This window comes from Megascapheus bottae, chromosome 22, assembly GCF_031878675.1.
Source record: "Megascapheus bottae isolate mThoBot1 chromosome 22, mThoBot2.hap1, whole genome shotgun sequence".
NCBI lineage: Eukaryota > Metazoa > Chordata > Mammalia > Rodentia > Geomyidae > Megascapheus > Megascapheus bottae.
The window spans coordinates 4,063,674-4,081,431 of record NC_143530.1 but is presented as its reverse complement, the minus strand read 5'-3'; the positions used below and the strand labels follow the sequence as shown (position 1 = coordinate 4,081,431).

At 48.7% G+C, this 17,758-nt stretch overlaps 1 protein-coding gene across 1 annotated transcript; it reads right to left on the bottom strand.

Annotated features, from left to right (window-relative positions):
* Positions 1-358: 358 nt before the first annotated feature.
* LOC150047592 (cysteine-rich secretory protein 3-like) lies at positions 359-8,356 on the bottom strand. Its single transcript, XM_090356514.1, has 8 exons — positions 8,289-8,356; positions 7,803-7,872; positions 4,979-5,095; positions 4,030-4,117; positions 2,950-3,095; positions 2,505-2,599; positions 1,628-1,716; positions 359-909 (listed from the first exon to the last, which is right to left on the bottom strand). Exons 1-8 carry the CDS (start codon positions 8,354-8,356, stop codon positions 761-763), a joined length of 822 nt encoding a protein of 273 aa, XP_090212640.1. The 3' UTR covers positions 359-760.
* Positions 8,357-17,758: the final 9,402 nt, after the last annotated feature.

Here is a 17,758-nt window from a genome sequence, read left to right as displayed (position 1 = left end):
ATAGCATATTTCAGAGTTGTCCCTAGTAACTGTTTTCCCCTTTGCAGTATTTTGTCTTTGAAAATGAGTCTCTAACTTCAGGGTAGATGTCAAGAATGCACACAGACTTCTTATCTCTTAAGGAGAGCGTATACATGTGTACAAATATATGATGGTTGTAAAGAAGATGTATTCAAGAGAAGGTGTGTGATGATCAAAGAGACGATCCTATTCTATTGGGCCGTTTATGCATGTAAAGAATCAGATATCTCCATTGTCTCTGGCAGGAGGAATTATGGGTTTCTTTGATAAGTTTCACCTGAAATCCAGGTGAATGGGTAAGAGAATGAATTGGCAAAGAACACCTACAGGGAGCATTTCTTTGCAGATATTCAACTCAGTGGAGTTAGAATTGATGCTTAGGGTTCATAGCAATGATATAATATATTCTGTGATTTTTGTCCCAGTTTTAGTGGAGAATTGATTCCCCATTTCAGTTTACGATATTTATGACCATAGTCATAGGAAAATACGAGTGATAGAATCGTCTGTTTCATTCAATTCGTATCATAAACTTTACATAGAAGAATCCCAGGAGATACACGGGGATCTTGTTTTTCTTCAGTCCTTTGTAGGGAAGTGATTTCTATAAAAACAAGAAGGAAATGCAGAAGAAAAGGAGAGACTTTACAGTTTTGAGTCAGATCTGTCGAAACATGCCTATAACTGTCCAGGTTGTCCATGTGAAGGCGTCGTCTGTGTGATCATCTTCCACAGAACTCTAGTTTACTGTAATAGGTTCATTGTAAATTTTGTCAGAACAATTGCAGGAGGCACAACAACTTTTTTTGACCATTGGCTCTTCACAGGTTGCTAGTTGTTTTAGCTCTTTACAGTTAGAGTAAAGGTCTTCGTAACTGCAAGCGTTGGCTGAAACACAAACAAATGAATCTGTCACTTCAAGATGACTTTCTCAGCAGTGACACAAACTCATTGTTAACTAGGAGAAGGAGCTAAAAATGGAGGCTGGTCTCACTACACCAATATCACTGTCTCACGACCTGTGGAGCATGTAAGTGTGTGTGTGTGCATGTGCATACATGCATATGTTTATGTCAGTCGTAGGGCTTGAACTCAGTGTCTAGGCACTGTCCCTGAGACTAGTGCTCAAGACCAGTGTTCCTACCACTTGATCTACAACTCCATTTCTGTCTTTTTGGTAATTATTTGGAGATAAGAATCTCATGTCGGGAAATAGGGCTGTGACTCAAGTGGTAGGGCGGTAGCCTTGAGCTGAAGAGCTCAGGGACAGCGCCCAAGCCCAGGGTTTAAGCCCCATCATCCACCCCCCCCCCAAAAAAAAAAAGGAAAAGAAAATAGAATCCCATGCCCATTCTAGCCTGCGTCGGCTTCTAACCCTGAGGTTCAGATCTCAGCCTTCTGGTGGCTAGGATTATAGGTGTGAGCCAGTAGCACCCAGCAAGTCCTCATTTATTTTTTCTCAGCACAGAATAAGCTTAGGCAATAAAATGTTTACTGTATTTTGTTTTACAAGCCTGTCTCTTTTTGCAATATTTTCACTAGTTGCTAAAAAGAAATGTCACATTATTGTTTATCCTAGTGAGTTAGTTGATTGTGCTAGACTTACTGCAGAGTCCACTTTCACAGTCATTTGGACAAAGGCCACAGGGTTTTCCTTCTTTGTAGGGGGTATATCGTCTCTGATAAAAATTACCACTGAAATTAGAAAAGCAGGATGTCAGTTTCTTGAAAAATCAATCTTATCTAATTTACCCTCTAATTCTATTATAATCAAATACTGGTAGATATCTATGAAATATTGTAATTATTTCAAATAACAAAGTAAATCATTCACCTATCCACTCCTTTCCTGGACTATTATTTTGGAATGTGAGCATTTACAACAGGATAACTAGGGTTCCTCTCTCCATTGGGAAATCATGTGTCAAAATGAGACTAAAAGTAATAGGTCGGGTGTAACCAGAGGTTAATGAAATGTTTAGGATTTTGTTTGAGCACTCAGACATAACATTTGAGAAATGCGGAGGTTTCTGAATACCAATGGAGGATCTCGGTACCAGCAGGTCACTTGGGTAGAAGTAGGACTTTGAGTGGAAGTGGCTAGAAGGACTTTTCTATTCAGTTTCCATTTGCTACCCATTTTCTCCTTGGGCCTAACATCAACTTTTCACTTTTTTTTTTTCATCTAAGCCTATGAAAGCCTGACCACACACACTGCACATCCTCATGGAATAATCCTGGGTCTAGGGAATGGCTGTGGAGGTATGAGGGAAAAGTTTCCCCAGAACAGTATGCTTCGGAAGAAAAAGCTGAGAATTTGATTAACTTTCTGAGAATTTGGTTAACGATGTCTCAACTAAAGAAAACCACTTATTCCCCTCTCCTGTTCTAAGATACATTCTGAGCCTGCTGTTCTAGGATCACTTAGTAATATTAAACTGCATTTGGCGTTATTAAAAGCAAAGTCATATGAGTGTACTTACGCAGGGCAGTAGTGGCAAACCATGAAGAATTTATAAGGTTGTTGAGGGCAGTGGGCAACGCCACATCCAACAAGGTAAGATGCGTACCACACCACCTACATGCCGCATGCAGAGACAAGAACATGCAGAGAACAAAGGAAGAATCTCAGCATCAAGGAGCCCTCCCAGACGTTCTCTGGGTGGAGATGTAGTACTGAATAAACCTAAAAGGACGCTAGAGACTGCACAACTCAGTACATATCCATTCCTGTATTCATTTAGCCTATTAGAAAAGTACAGTGTGTTTCTTTGCCAGTATCCATACATAGGACAGGGCCTAAATACCCAACCAATGCCAGGCCTGTTGGAGACCCCTAAGTTCAAATTCAAACACCACATGAATGAACAGAATCTGACTCTTTCTTGGAGGGCGACTCGGGTAGTGGAGGTGTCATGGTCTTCTCACCTGAGTATAATGTCCCACGATCGCCTCAGGAGTCTTCGGCCCTACACCAAAGTTGAAGTCAGCGTTCTCATCGTACCAGGTTTGGATTGCAGAGGACCATGTGGTGGGGTAATCTGACATGAAGAGGTTCTCGCCACAGCTTAAATCTAAGGATGAAAGAACGCTTCAGGCAGTGGAGAGATCTAATAGGGAATGCCCATCCATTCCCAAGCACTGGGGAGCCTCTTCTCAGCACACAGCACCCCAACTCCCATTTCTTCTTAAAAGCATAAAGGTAGAGCTGCAGATTTTAGGAACTCAACATTTGCCAGGTATGTTGGACATAGGCAGTCCAGATGCAGCCCTGCAAAGCTGCGCACAGATGGAGAAGTCTTCTGTCTTTGTTATCCCCTGAGTGTGAATGCACTCACTAGGCACTCATTCACATAGCACTTTTTCCATATACACTGTTTCCTGAATGCTTAGTGATGGGGGGAAAACAAGATGAGGTTGGGGGTGGGGGGAGGAAAATGGGGACAAAAACATGAGAAAGGGTATCAGTGTTTGTGAAGTAATGCAACTTCTATCTGGTGAATATAATGTAATCCTTCTATTAATTACAATACAAAACGGAAAAAAAATTATCATCAAGAAAACAGTAAACGTGAATGCTATCATTCAGCCCAGTTTTTTAAAATTCAAGAACAGAAACTAAAAAAAAAATGGTTTCTATAATCCTAATAAAGTACACGAGCAATTGTGAAAGCAAGATTGTTAGCTGATAGGAATTAACTGTATTTGTCCCTAATGTCTCATCTGTTTTTTCCTGACAGTTTGTTCTCACAATTTAAAAGTAGAGGAAGGTGTGACGAAGGATTGCTGTGTTCCTAGCTGGGTGTGAGATGGGTGAAGGACGTGGTGCGAGAGGCTCTTTCTAGAAAATTCCAGCCACTCCAGAAGTGCAAGGCAGAGCTCTCATGACTCAGGCACACAGGAAACTTCGCTGAAGAGCTCAGTGTGAGCCGCAGGATGAATTTGCAAAGGGTCATAGACTTCCCCGAGCTGTCCCTTCCTGCCGTAAGTGCTTATGCCTGTACGTACTGGTTTTCCTGAAGTCGGAGTCACTGTGTCTGTAATTGCACTGCTCTGCCCACTTTTGGGCATTCGTGGCCGCCTTGGCATTCCAGGACTGGGAAATGAAAACAAGAAATGAAGATGTTTCCCTTCACCATCATGCAAAATTCACAGGTGCATAAGGGCCACGATCAGGGTGAGGGGAATACCGTTTCTGTGGGGGTGGGTACTTTCTGAAGTTTCCCCACAGATACATCCTACCTGTTTATCACATATCAGCTACGGTACATAGGATACATGATCTACAATGAAAATCAGTTAATCATATATGTTATAATATTATTTGAAATACGTTTTATGCTCTGAAGAAATGTCGATACTAGATTTACTAGCTCAGGTCAGTGACAATTCTAAAATGATTATTTAATTGACTAAGTATGTCTACATAAAGACATTAAGTATTTGTTTTGTTCTAAATATTATTCAATGAGTAGACCTATTGAGGTCCCTCCTCACGTGGTTAAGAATCTGCTGTTCTAGTTCCCTGTCCCTCTTCTTTTTCTCTGTCTCATGGAATACATGATATTCAGGGAACAGTGGATTGTTATTGAGAGACAGAGAGACAGAGACAGAGACACAGAGAGACACAGAGGGAGAGGGAGAGCAGAGGGGGGGAGAGGGATTGCAGAGGTGGGGATGGAGTGCAGAGGGGGGGATAGAGAGCAGAGAGGGGGGGTGGAGAGCAGAGAGGGGGGATGGAGAGCAGAGGGGGGGATGGAGAGCAGAGAGGGGGATGGAGAGCAGAGGGGGGATGGAGAGCAGAGGGGGGAGAGAGAGAGCCGAGAGAGGGAGAGGGAGAGCAGAGAGGGGGGTGGAGAGCAGAGAGCACGCTGGCCCTGGCTTTCCGCTTCTCGTCTGTTCCCAGCCCAGGTGACCAGGCCACAGGTGGTAGTGTCAGGGTACAGGGGCTCCGCACCATCTTGAGCATGTTGCTGGCGCTGGGGGAGACGGCCTTCCGCAGCTCGTTGTGTTTGTCCACGATCTCCTTCTGCACCTCGGGCAGGGCCGTGGACAGGGAAGCCACCCCGGGGTCCTGAGGCGAGGAGGCCGCCGTGACTCTCCGGGGCCTGGCGATGTCCGCCGGGGTCTCCGCTGACCTCCTGGCCGCCCGCAGGGACAGGGACGGGGACGGGGACAGGGATGGGGACAGGGACAGGGACAGAGATGGGGACAGGGACAGGAACAGGGACAGGGACGGGGAAAGGGACGGGGACGGGGACGGGGACAGGGACAGGGACAGGGACAGGGACAGAGATGGGGACAGGGACAGGAACAGGGACAGGGACGGGGAGGGGGACGGGGACAGGGACAGGGACAGGGACAGAGATGGGGACAGGGACAGGAACAGGGACAGGGACGGGGAAAGGGACGGGGAGGGGGACGGGGACAGGGACAGGGACAGGGACGAGGACGGGGACAGGGACCGCAGGGACAGGGATGGGGACAGCGACGGAGACGGGGACAGGAACGGGGACGGAGACAGGGACAGGGACGGGACGGGGACAGGGACTGGACTGGGACAGGGATGGGGACAGGGACAGGGACGGGGAGGTGGCAGGGACCTCATGGGGATGGGGACAGGGACAGGGAGGGGGCAGGGGACAGGGACGTGTGTGTGTCCCGGCGTGTGTGTCCCCGTGTGTGCCCCCGCGTGTGTGTGCCCCCGCGTGTGTGTGTCCCAGCGTGTGTGTCCCCGCGTGTGTGCATGTCCCCGCGTGTGTGTCCCCGCGTGTGTGTGCCCCCGCGTGTGTGTGCCCCCGCGTGTGTGTGTCCCCGCGTGTGTGTGTCCCCGCGTGTGTGTCCCCCCGCGTGTGTGTGTCTCCGCGTGTGTGTCCCCGCGTGTGTGTGTCCCCGCGTGTGTGTGTCCCCGCGTGTGTGTGTCTCCGCGTGTGTGTGTCCCCGCGTGCGTGTGTCCCGCGTGTGTGTGTCCCCACGTGTGTGTCCCCGTGTGTGCCCCCGCGTGTGTGTGCCCCCGCGTGTGTGTGTCCCAGCGTGTGTGTCCCCGCGTGTGTGTGCCCCCGCGTGTGTGTGTCCCCGCGTGCGTGTGTCCCGTGTGTGTGTCCCCGCGTGTGTGTGTCCCCGCGTGTGTGTGTCCCCGCGTGTGTGTGTCTCCTCGTGTGTCCCCGCGTGTGTGTGTCCCCGCGTGTGTGTGTCCCCGCGTGTGTGTCCCCCCGCGTGTGTGTGTCTCCGCGTGTGTGTCCCCGCGTGTGTGTGTCCCCGCGTGTGTGTGTCCCCGCGTGTGTGTGTCTCCGCGTGTGTGTGTCCCCGCGTGTGTGTGTCCCGCGTGTGTGTGTCCCCACGTGTGTGTCCCCGTGTGTGCCCCCGCGTGTGTGTGCCCCCGCGTGTGTGTGTCCCAGCGTGTGTGTCCCCGCGTGTGTGTGCCCCCGCGTGTGTGTGTCCCCGCGTGCGTGTGTCCCGTGTGTGTGTCCCCGCGTGTGTGTGTCCCCGCGTGTGTGTCCCCCCGCGTGTGTGTGTCTCCGCGTGTGTGTCCCCGCGTGTGTGTGTCCCCGCGTGTGTGTGTCCCCGCGTGTGTGTGTCTCCGCGTGTGTGTGTCCCCGCGTGTGTGTGTCCCGCGTGTGTGTGTCCCCACGTGTGTGTCCCCGTGTGTGCCCCCGCGTGTGTGTGCCCCCGCGTGTGTGTGTCCCAGCGTGTGTGTCCCCGCGTGTGTGTGCCCCCGCGTGTGTGTGTCCCCGCGTGCGTGTGTCCCATGTGTGTGTCCCCGCGTGTGTGTGTCCCCGCGTGTGTGTGTCCCCGCGTGTGTGTGTCTCCTCGTGTGTCCCCGCGTGTGTGTGTCCCCGCGTGTGTGTGTCCCCGCGTGTGTGTCCCCCCGCGTGTGTGTGTCTCCGCGTGTGTGTCCCCGCGTGTGTGTGTCCCCGCGTGTGTGTGTGTCCCCGCGTGTGTGTGTCCCCGCGTGTGTGTGTCTCCGCGTGTGTGTGTCCCCGCGTGTGTGTGTCCCGCGTGTGTGTGTCCCCACGTGTGTGTCCCCGTGTGTGCCCCCGCGTGTGTGTGCCCCCGCGTGTGTGTGTCCCAGCGTGTGTGTCCCCGCGTGTGTGTGCCCCCGCGTGTGTGTGTCCCCGCGTGCGTGTGTCCCGTGTGTGTGTCCCCGCGTGTGTGTGTCCCCGCGTGTGTGTGTCTCCTCGTGTGTCCCCGCGTGTGTGTGCCCCCGCGTGTGTGTGTCCCCGCGTGCGTGTGTCCCGTGTGTGTGTCCCCGCGTGTGTGTGTCCCCGCGTGTGTGTGTCTCCTCGTGTGTCCCCGCGTGTGTGTGTCCCCGCGTGTGTGTGTGTCCCCGCGTGTGTGTGTCCCCGCGTGCGTGTGTCCCTGCGTGCGTGTGTCCCCGCGTGCGTGTGTCCCGTGTGTGTGTGTCCCCGCGTGCGTGTGTCCCCGCGTGCGTGTGTCCCGTGTGTGTGTGTCCCCGCGTGAGTGTGTCCCCGCGTGTGTGTGTCCCCGCGTGCGTGTGTCCCGTGTGTGTGTGTCCCGTGTGTGTGTGTCCCCGCGTGTGTGTGTCCCCGCGTGTGTGTGTGTCCCGGCGTGTGTGTGTCCCCGCGTGTGTGTGTGTCCCCGCGTGTGTGTGTCCCCGCGTGTGTGTGTGTCCCCGCGTGTGTGTGTCCCCGCGTGTGTGTGTCCCCCCACGTGTCCGTGGCCCCGCGTGGCGGGCGCTCCCCTCCTCCCGGGCTGGGGCGCGGTGGGTGGAGAGGACCGGGCGGGGTAGGGTTGGGGGGAGGCGTGGCCGGCGTACTTACCGCGCTCGCCCGGGCCCGCTGGGCAGGACTCAGCTCAGCAGCAGCAGCAGCTCCGCAGGCCCGCGCATGGCTGCGAGACAAGGACGGACCGACGTCGGGGTGGGGGGGGGAAGGGGGGCAGCGCCTCTGCCCCCCTCCCTGCTCGCCCTTCTCCCCAACCCCCGTCCCCACCCTGCCCTCCCCACCTTCCCTCCCCTCCCTACCCTGCCTCCCCTGCCCTCCCCTCCCTGCCCTCCTCTCCCTGCCCCCCTCCCCCCTGCCCTCCCCACCCTGGCCCCCTTCACCCTGCCCTCCCCACTCTGCCCTCCTCTCCCTGCCCCCCTCCCCCCTGGCCCCCACCCTGCCCCCCCACCTCCCTTCACCCCCCCAGCCCATTCCAGCGGGCCTTCCCAGGCCCACGCCACCCCTCCGTTGGTGGCCTGGGTGGACAGGCGCCTGGCCCTGTGCGTGTGCACGCGTCTATCCGTGTGTCACGGGTGGAAATACGCGTGTGCATGGACACCCACGCGCGGGTCTGCGCTCCGTGGGTCCTGTTGTTCGGGATGTTGTGTCATTAAGTCCTGTTTTAGAGGAGCTGCAGTTTGACTTGGGAATCCTTGCTGAAAAGCAGGGAACGGTGGATTTAGTGTTCTTTTTACTGTGCTTTCTCCCCACGTGATGAAGGGTGATGGTGACATTCGTCAGGGCGGGGCGCACTGCTCCTCATGCGGGGACACCCGCGGGCCTCCTGAACCACGAGCAGCGCTGCTGCAGCCCACAGGCCAGGCTGGGGACCCTGCCTGCCCCTCCCCACCCCGCCAGGCTGGGGACCCTGCCTGCCCCCCCCCACCCAGCCAGGCTGGGGACCCTGCCTGCCCCCCCCACCCAGCCAGGCTGAGGACCCTGCCTGCCCCCCACCACCACTCAGCCAGGCTGAGGACCCTGCCTGCCCCCCCCCCACCCGGCCAGGCTGGGGACCCTGCCTGCCCCCCCCCCACCCGGCCAGGCTGGGGACCCTGCCTGCCCCTCCCCACACCCAGCCAGGCTGGGGACCCTGCCTGCCCCCCACCACCACTCAGCCAGGCTGAGGATCCTGCCTGCCCCCCCCCCACCCAGCCAGGCTGGGGACCCTGCCTGCCCCTCCCCACACCCGGCCAGGCTGGGGACCCTGCCTGCCCCTCCCCACACCCAGCCAGGCTGGGGACCCTGCCTGCCCCCCACCACCACTCAGCCAGGCTGAGGATCCTGCCTGCCCCCCCCCACCCAGCCAGGCTGGGGACCCTGCCTGCCCCTCCCCACACCCGGCCAGGCTGGGGACCCTGCCTGCCCCTCCCCACACCCAGCCAGGCTGGGGACCCTGCCTGCCCCCCACCACCACTCAGCCAGGCTGAGGACCCTGCCTGCCCCCCCACCCGGCCATGCTGGGGACCCTGCCTGCCCCCCCCCCCCCCCCCGACCTCCCAGCCAGGCTGAGGACCCTGCCTGCCCCCCCCTTCACCCAACCAAGCTGAGGACCCTGCCACCCCCCACCCGGCCAGGCTGGGGACCCTGCCTGCCCCCCCCACCACCCGGCCAGGCTGAGGACCCTGCCCCCCGACCCGTCCAGGCTGGGGACCCTGCCTGCCCCCTCTCCCCCAGCCAGGCTGAGGACCCTGCCTGCCCCCCCTACCCAGCCAGGCTGAGGACCCTGCCTGCCCCCCCTACCCAGCCAGGCTGAGGACCCTGCCTGCCCGCCCCCCACCACTCAGCCAGGCTGGGGACCCTGCCTGTCCCCTGCTCCCCCCTTTCCTCTCTAGGGACAGCTTCCTCTCATCCTTCAGCAGTCCTGAGAGCCGCTCCGGCCCAGCCTGGCTCCCATCTTCACCCTGTCCTAGCATGTCCTCCCGTGGGGGGGCTGGCATGGTGTTTCTCTCCTGCTCGGGCTCTGGCGATCGGGGATCCCAGTGAGCCTTGCCGGGATGTGCTGCTCTCTCAGGTCCCCGCAGCTTGTGTGCCACGGCACCCACGGTGAACCCCGAAACGCTGTGCAGTGAGTGCCATGCTCCCCGACCCCGGAGTCCCACCTGGGAATTTCCTTACCAATTTACTTTCTTAGGCCCCCAAGGGGTGAGGAGTTTTATGGTATCCGCTTTGAACTTATTTTTTTTTTATTGTGTTAGTGTACAGTGGTAAATTAATTCCACGAACTACAGTAATGAGATAGATGTCTAAATAAATTAGAATTCTCTTATAAAGGATTCTTATTCTAGAATTCTAGAAAGAATTCTCTTAAAAAGATAATAGAATCCTTTTATAAAGGGTATTAGATATGAAAGCTACTATGTATATCTGATAGTTTGAAATAAGAAAAATTCCTACAGTTAAAAGTTAAGGACTGCAAGCCGGGAGTTTGGCCTGGTGGTAGAGTGCTTATCTAGCATGCAGGAAGACCTGGGTTTGATTCCTCAGTACCACATACATAGAAAAAAAAAGCCAGAAGTGGTGCTGAGGCTCAAGTGGTAAAGCTCTAGCCTTGAGAAAGCCCAAGGACAGTGCTCAGGCCCTGAGCTCAAGCCCAGAACTGACAAAAAAAAGTTAAGGATCAGAAGTTTGGCCTAGTGGTAGAGTGCTTGCCTAGCATGCACAAAGACTGGGATTCAGTTCCTCGATACCACATACATAGAAAAAATAGGAACAAAATGAATTATTTTTGATTATATCTCCAGAATAGACTTTGCTCTTGCCTGTTTTTTTGCTGGGAACAGCCGCATTTCTCTCCACTATAAAATATACACACAGACACACACACACATCTGTACACACAGACACATGCACACATACTCTTCTTTTTTCTCAACCTGAGAAACAAGTCAAACACTTTTTAAATAGAATGCTTGAAAGTAAGCACAATTTTTTCCTACTCACTGCCTTTAAGTCCTTTTCCCTTTATAAACTGGGACTATTATTATTCCCTATTATGAGTATCCAGTTGATTCTATTCTTTACATTTAACTTTAGGGTGGGAAACCCCAGCATTTGGGGGAGTCAATATCAAGCCAATAATGGCTGCCAGTGGTGGCGATTCTGAGTCTGATGGCCCAGTGTTGTCACCTGGGTGTTCAGAGAGGAGGTATCCCGGGAGGGCCTGGGTAACATCTGAGGGAGGCAGGCTGACTGAGGGGGCCTGGGGTCAGTTGAGATCACTGCTCTCTGAAGGGACAAGGTGGTTGTCTCACCGTCTTGGGGTTCCACAGCCCCACTGTGGCTCTGATCTGGGGACGGTCCTGCTTCCTGGGCTATGCTCCTGACAGAATGAGAGGCCAACTAGACTGCCCTCATGTCGCCACAGCTGAGGTCCTCCCAGGTCTCTGAATGGGGGAAACTGTGAGCTACCTAAATCTTTTTCTTTTTCCTTATAAAGTTGCCTTGCATCCTGTATTTTATTGTAGGCATGCACAGAACCTACGAAGTGATAACTAAGGCCCATTTCATAAATGAAACACAAAATAATTCCTCACAGCATGGAAACTCAACGATTCCCAAACCACAGCCGCCTGGATCTCCGTGCCCGAGCAGCTGGCAGGTTCCTGGCTCTTGTCCCCAACAGGTATGTGCTCACATGAGGAAATGACCAACCTTAATTAAACAAATGTGGTCAGTATTTATAATCCAAGTAAAACTTCAGATTGGCCCATTAATAACTAAGTGATCTCTTAAAGTTTTATTTTTTTTGTTTTCATATTAGGGATGAGACCACAGGCCCCGTGCATCACCAACTGTCCTTCCTCTCGAGCCTTCCTCCAGCCCCCACACCACGTTGTGAAAGGTAAGTGACCGAGTGTCTCTCTATTATAGCTATTGTGATGGATCTCGCCTCTCTTGGGATGATGTCACATTACCATACAAGCAGAGAAGCCACACAGACTGACAGAAGGTGGAAGACATGCGATAGAGCAATCAGATGGCATTAAAAGCTTTGAGGAAGGAAGATTACCACATAATATTGGGAAAACTGGCTTCCTAGCTAGAAATACAGATGGGAAGATGAGGTGCCATTAACTTTTGAGTGGTCAACTTAATGGATAAGCTCAGCCTGTTTTTCTCCAAAGTCCTCCATCCTGACAGCAGGAGATAGAAATACTCTACATGGATAGATGGACGAAGGAATCGTTGGAATTATTAGCACCAGAAAGTATTTGGCGTCTAGGTTTTTTAACTTGAAATACGACACCCAATTATTATTTGGATAGCTTTTCTCTGTTGAAACCATCTCAGCATGCCAGCTTTAGTCGCTAACGTATTGAACTGGATCACTGGAATTCTTAGAAGTACTCGATTTACGTTACTCAATTTGCCTCTGCCTCTGACAGTTCTGAGCTCAGTCCAGGAGTCCAGGTGACTCACAGGTAGCTTTATAGAGTAGCTCCTGGGCTGGAAACTCACCAACTTTGCTTCTTTTGATCTGCCTTCAGAAGTGTAGTCACCCGAATAGACGCCCGGGTTGTTGATATCCACCAGTAGAGGAGCTGGCCCTGATCTCTAGCCGATAATGCTAACTTGGATGGACTTTGTAATAAATACATTCTGAATGTAAGAATTCTCCAGTGGAATAGCTCCTTTTATTTTGATATTTCTTTTTTTGTATACTAATCATCTCCAGAGTAATTTCTTATTTGTCAAAAATATAAAGGTCTCTGTGGAAATAGCTATATAAAATAGACACAACAGTCACACAGTATATAAGTAGACATAATAGACTACCTCTGTAGATTATCTACATCAGTATAGCTTCCTGAGTAGATTGTTTAATTGTAAAATAGTTATTTTTTCCTTTTTTGTCATGAGCATGTATATGTGGTAAATTATATTTTTAATGAATATAATTTTAAAATATACTTATCCAAAGATCCCTGTTATGAATTTGTTTAGACTGGTTTAAACATTTTTAAATGAATAAGTTCTTATTTTTATTTTTGCAATGTACATGTATATTAGCAAAAATGACTCCTTATATATAATTATAGTTTTTCAATTTTCTATTAAAGATATATTTATTTGTAAAGCTATAAATATGAAAAATCTTTTGCAAGTGTCACAGGTTTAGAATTTTAAAAAGTCATATAAGTGTCATTTTGTTTTTTCTTCTTTTTAAAAATAAGTTTATTTTTAAGTAGTTGTACAAAGGAGTTGCCATTTGAGAAAGCAGTTTATGAACAAAATATATCAATATATCAATATTTTCACCCATCCCTCTTCTACTCGCCCCTTCCCCGACTCTTGGCAGGGGACATGTATATAGGACATACATTGGATTTATGTCTGCAATAAAATGCTTCTGGTATAGTAGAGCTAACTAAATGTTTTCCCTCTTAGATTTAAAAGAGCACATTAAAATAACTACTCTGCATAAAAATCATCAGAAGAGACTTCACAAAAGCATTCAAATCATTTAAAAACTCATCAAATTTGCTAGATAAATCCTCTTACTACTGACAAGTTTTGAATGCATAGGCATAATGAAATGCTGGTCTTAAAACAAAGAAAGGAGCAGTTGCTTACCGTTGTGTTGCAGAGCAGATCAAGTGTCTGCTCACCTGCTGGACGGAGGGAGGACAGTGGATGGGAGAGCTCAGAGCTGCATATATATTACATCTATTTCCTGTACTGGCCAAATCTGGTTGTGCAAGTCAGTCTTGGTCAACAAGGTCAGGAACTGGATTTGTCATAGCAATTGACTAGAATTGCATTGCTAGTTTGTTGGACTGAAATTTTAGCATTATCTGGTGATGTTGCGTGTGATTATGAAACTTTTGTGCTTATGTGCACAGATTCTTCCGAGCACATCCTTTCCTGTGATATTTTCTCCCAGTAAGGACACTGAAAATTTCTGACCAAGCAGTTTGTATTACAGTGGCTGAGTTTTCAGGATTACTTGTGGAAGAGTAAGCTGAACTTAGAGTTTGAACAAACTAACAAATTCAAGGTTTTCTAACAGTGATTTAAAATACTGATTTGTTTAATGTCCTGAATTTTGAAAAGGTTCTTTTAACCTGATAAAGCTAATGCCATTGTGCACTTCAGAGCAAATGGCAAAAAGCACCAGATTTCCGTAGTACGATTTGGATTCTCCTGTATCAGCTGTTATTTTCTGGGTGTATGGAGCTGAACCCAACAATGACACGTGTCCTAAAGTCTCACCATGGAGTGTGAGTGTCCATGGAAGGCTCTAATATTCCCAGGCTTCATTTCCATGACAAAAAATGATACCAGACTCTCTCTGACTATAAGACACAATGTTCCCAGAACTGTGGCTTTTCTAAACAAACAAATATAAGTGAATGAGTGACAGCTGGCCATTACTGGCTCTGGCAGGCATTGTTGGATGCCCATTTTACGTCATTTTTCTTTTCTTTATTAAGTTATGTGACAAAAATATCTAACAGATTAGTGCCTAATCAAGCCACCTAGCATTTAATTACAGTCATTCATAAATAAGATAAACCCTTTAAATGTACTTTGTAAGGGTACTGAGAACTCAGCGTGGTTTTTGCTGTTAACAACAACAAAAATAAGCACCAGTGGTTTTGCTACCATGTCTCTCTGTCAAAACCTGGCATCTTTTGACTCCATGTACAAGCAAAGCATTGAGCTCTCAGAAAAACATGCTCAGCATCAGTGACTCACGCCCATAATCCTAGCTACTCAAGAGGCTGAGATATGTCCATTGTGGTCAAAAGCCAGCCTGGGCAGGAAAGCCCAAAACGCCTTGAATCTCCCGTCTGGACTGCCATGTTTCCGTGGAAGAATGTGTTCCACAGGCAAGTATTCCATCCTTCTCTCTTCCTAATAATGTAGAATATTGTGAAGATCTTGTGATTTTTTCATCTCATAGACATCTGTTAACTTTCTAACCACTGTGCACTGGAAAATTATTTTTCTGTCTATCGAATTGACATATGTAAAATAATTTTATATGCAATTGTGATAAAACGATAGAACTGTACAGCTAATTGAAGTTATGAGCACGATCTCCAGCTCTATTCATTCATCCTAGAAATGACATAATTTTATTTTTCTTTGTGGTTATAGAACACCTCCTTTTCATTTCTTTCTTTGTTGTCAGTCCTGGGCTTGAACTTAAGTCCTGGGCACTGTCCTTGCATTTTTCTCAGGCTAATGCTCTACCACTCAAGCCACAGCACCACTTTTGGCTTTTTTCCGTGTATGTGGTACTATTGAATTGAACCCGGGGCTTCATGCATGCGAGGCAAGCACTCTACCACTAGGTCACCCTCCGCAGCCCCTCCTTTGTCTTTAGGAACCACATTTCCCTAATCCCCTTTCATAGGATGACAAGAGATGAAATACATATGCTAGTTGCTATGATAGCAGCACCTCATAGAAATTTAATAACTATTTGTTTTTAAAAGTCTGAATAAAATGTATCATCACTAGAAGAGGCAGAAACAAAGTTCTCCAGGCACTCATTGCTTCAATTTACTCAAGTTTTTAGTCATTATCACAGTATTTTCACACTATGAAAATGCATTGGTAAGAACATTGTGTATTTTTTTTTTAAAAAAAACTTACGTTTTAAATTAAAAGGATGCTTTGAGAATTTTTTAAAGCAACTTTTTGTATATTTGTTGTTACAATGTTTTTTATTCCCAAGTGGAATACAGACTTTGTCTCCAGAATTAACCCAGCAACATTACATGATGCATTTAAAGAATCAGAGACAACATTCCAAATCTGTCCATCCCAGGATGACCTTGGAGACACGTGTGCTGTGGGGAAGAATGACAGCTACATAGTACATCTGTCCTGGTGGGGAAGGATTTGTCCCTGGCAGAACTCACATGAAGGACTGGAGACAGGGCTTGTTAAGAAGGAACAATGCTTTTGTGACAGTCATGAGTTGTTGCCGTGTCCAAAGCCCATCCACTGTCAACAGTGTCTTGTTGGAAAATGAGCATGATGTTTTACTCCCTGCCTCCTCTAACCTGCAGTCCCTTCTGTTCCTTCTCTTTTCAACCTGGAGGGATCTGACCAAAAATCTGTGGACTTCCAGCTTCCACAAACACCCATGAACCCACTGTATTGAGCAACAGTAGCTATCTCTAATAATCACATTTGTATGTGTGTGTGTCATTAACAAAGATTAAATCGCCACGGTATAAGAAAAACTATGAGGAAGGACGGTGTATCTTTTGTTGCTTGAGCAGGAAGTTTATTGATTTTAAATCCCTTGAGCGGTTAAGCGATGAACAGTGTGGTTTACAAGGATGTCTTTTACCTCTGACAAATAAACTGTGAAGTGTTTGCATAGGAATAAAGCATGCAGAAATCAGAGGTTAATGATGTGCAATTTGTAAATAACCTTTCAGGCAGTGTTTTCCTAGGAATAGTGGTGACGTTTTCCAATGAGTAACTGCTTGGATTAATGCTATTGTCCTTGACAGTAAATTTAAATTTATGAATGCAATCTTTGATTCATGTTACCGAAAGGGAAATATTCTTTATCTTTAATCATGAAGTTGCACTGTATGCCACATGTAATATGTACTATTAGTTTGAATAATAAGAATTTGTTCTAAAGTATCATTTTGTTCTTATTCAATATTTCCAAATATATATGTTATATAGTATATAAAATGAAAACCTATATATGGTGAAAACATGTTTTATATGTAAATATATAACACATATATTATATATAAATATCTGTTTTCACCATATATGTGTGTGTTTATATGTAAGCCTTTACCCAGGCTGACTTTGAACACCAGTCCTCTGGCTCTACACATTCGAAACTTTTATCTTTGTAGCAAGTTTAACTCCTGACTAGCTGATTTTTCATCAATTAAGGTTTTTATCTTTAATCAGCAGTATCTCTTCTGAATGTTACACAAAATAGCACCATAAATGAAAATCTGTATATATGCCATTTTCATACATTTCCATTTTTCATAACTATAATTCCTCAAAGAAATCCAAATACCAAATTGGAACCTGCATCTGGCTGAAAAATCTGAACACGTTGAAGCCGTGGTGTATAGTTGAGCTTTGCTTTCTTCAGTACTGGGGGTTGAACTCGGGGCCTCCTACCAGCTGGGCATGTGGGCATGCTGGCCAGGCCTCGGCCCTTTCTTGGGGCTGGCTGTGTTTGCCATGGTCCCGCTTCCTTGCTGGGTGAGCAGTAGCCTGCAGTGCGTCTGTCTCAGCCTCTGCTGCAGTTGGTATATCTGTATGATGTTCCCATGGAGACGGAGACTTGGGGGTTTCTTCCCCTGGACTGACCCCACGGTGATCCTGCTGTTGTCACCTTCTGAGTAGGGATTTCAGACATATGCTATCACAGTGGCTTGTTTGTTGAGATAAAGTCTCCTGGAGCATTTACCCAGCGTGGCCTTGAGGGCCAGTTCTCCCGATCTGCATCTCCCGCGTAGCTGGGATTGCAGAGATGCCCCACTGTGCTCAGCCCCAACTCCTTCTACTTCTTCACCCTCATGATATGTCTCAGGCCAACTTACCTCAGTGTTATTCAGCTACAGTTTCATTAGTATTTCTCTCTGCCCCTCTCACCTCCAACTTCTTAATTTAATTTTATTATAAAGGTGATTACAGAGGGGTTACATTACATAAGTAAGGTCACGCGTGCACTACATTTCTTGCTGAACATTGTTACCCCCTCTTTTCCCCCTGACTCCCTGCTCCCTACGCTGTAAATTCATTTCCAACATAGTGTCGTGTGAGTTGCTTTGGTTCCTCACCAGTTTTTTATTCCTCTTCCCTTCCTCAAATCAGATAAACATATATACAAGACAGACACAGGCACCAAGATCAAAAATAGTGACAACAGAAGATAAACCAAGGCAAAAGAAAAAAATGTGAGCAAAAAGAAATAACTTCACACAGTTGATGAAGAAAAACAAAACAAAAACAAAAAAAAACAAGAAAAAAGCTCTTGCTTCTATATCTTGGAGTCCATTTGATCA

What these genes read in the sequence shown, in the direction of transcription:
- LOC150047592 (XM_090356514.1), bottom strand. Translation starts at nt 8,356, where the DNA reads ATGACACAACATCCCGAACAACAGGACCCACGGAGCGCAGACCCGCGC. An exon ending in AGCGGGCCCGGGCGAGCGCG is followed by an intron (nt 5,096 to 7,802) that starts GTAAGTACGCCG and finishes TCCTCGCCTCAG; the next exon opens with GACCCCGGGGTGGCTTCCCT. An exon ending in CTCCGACTTCAGGAAAACCA is followed by an intron (nt 3,096 to 4,029) that starts GTACGTACAGGC and finishes TTTCATCCTTAG; the next exon opens with ATTTAAGCTGTGGCGAGAAC.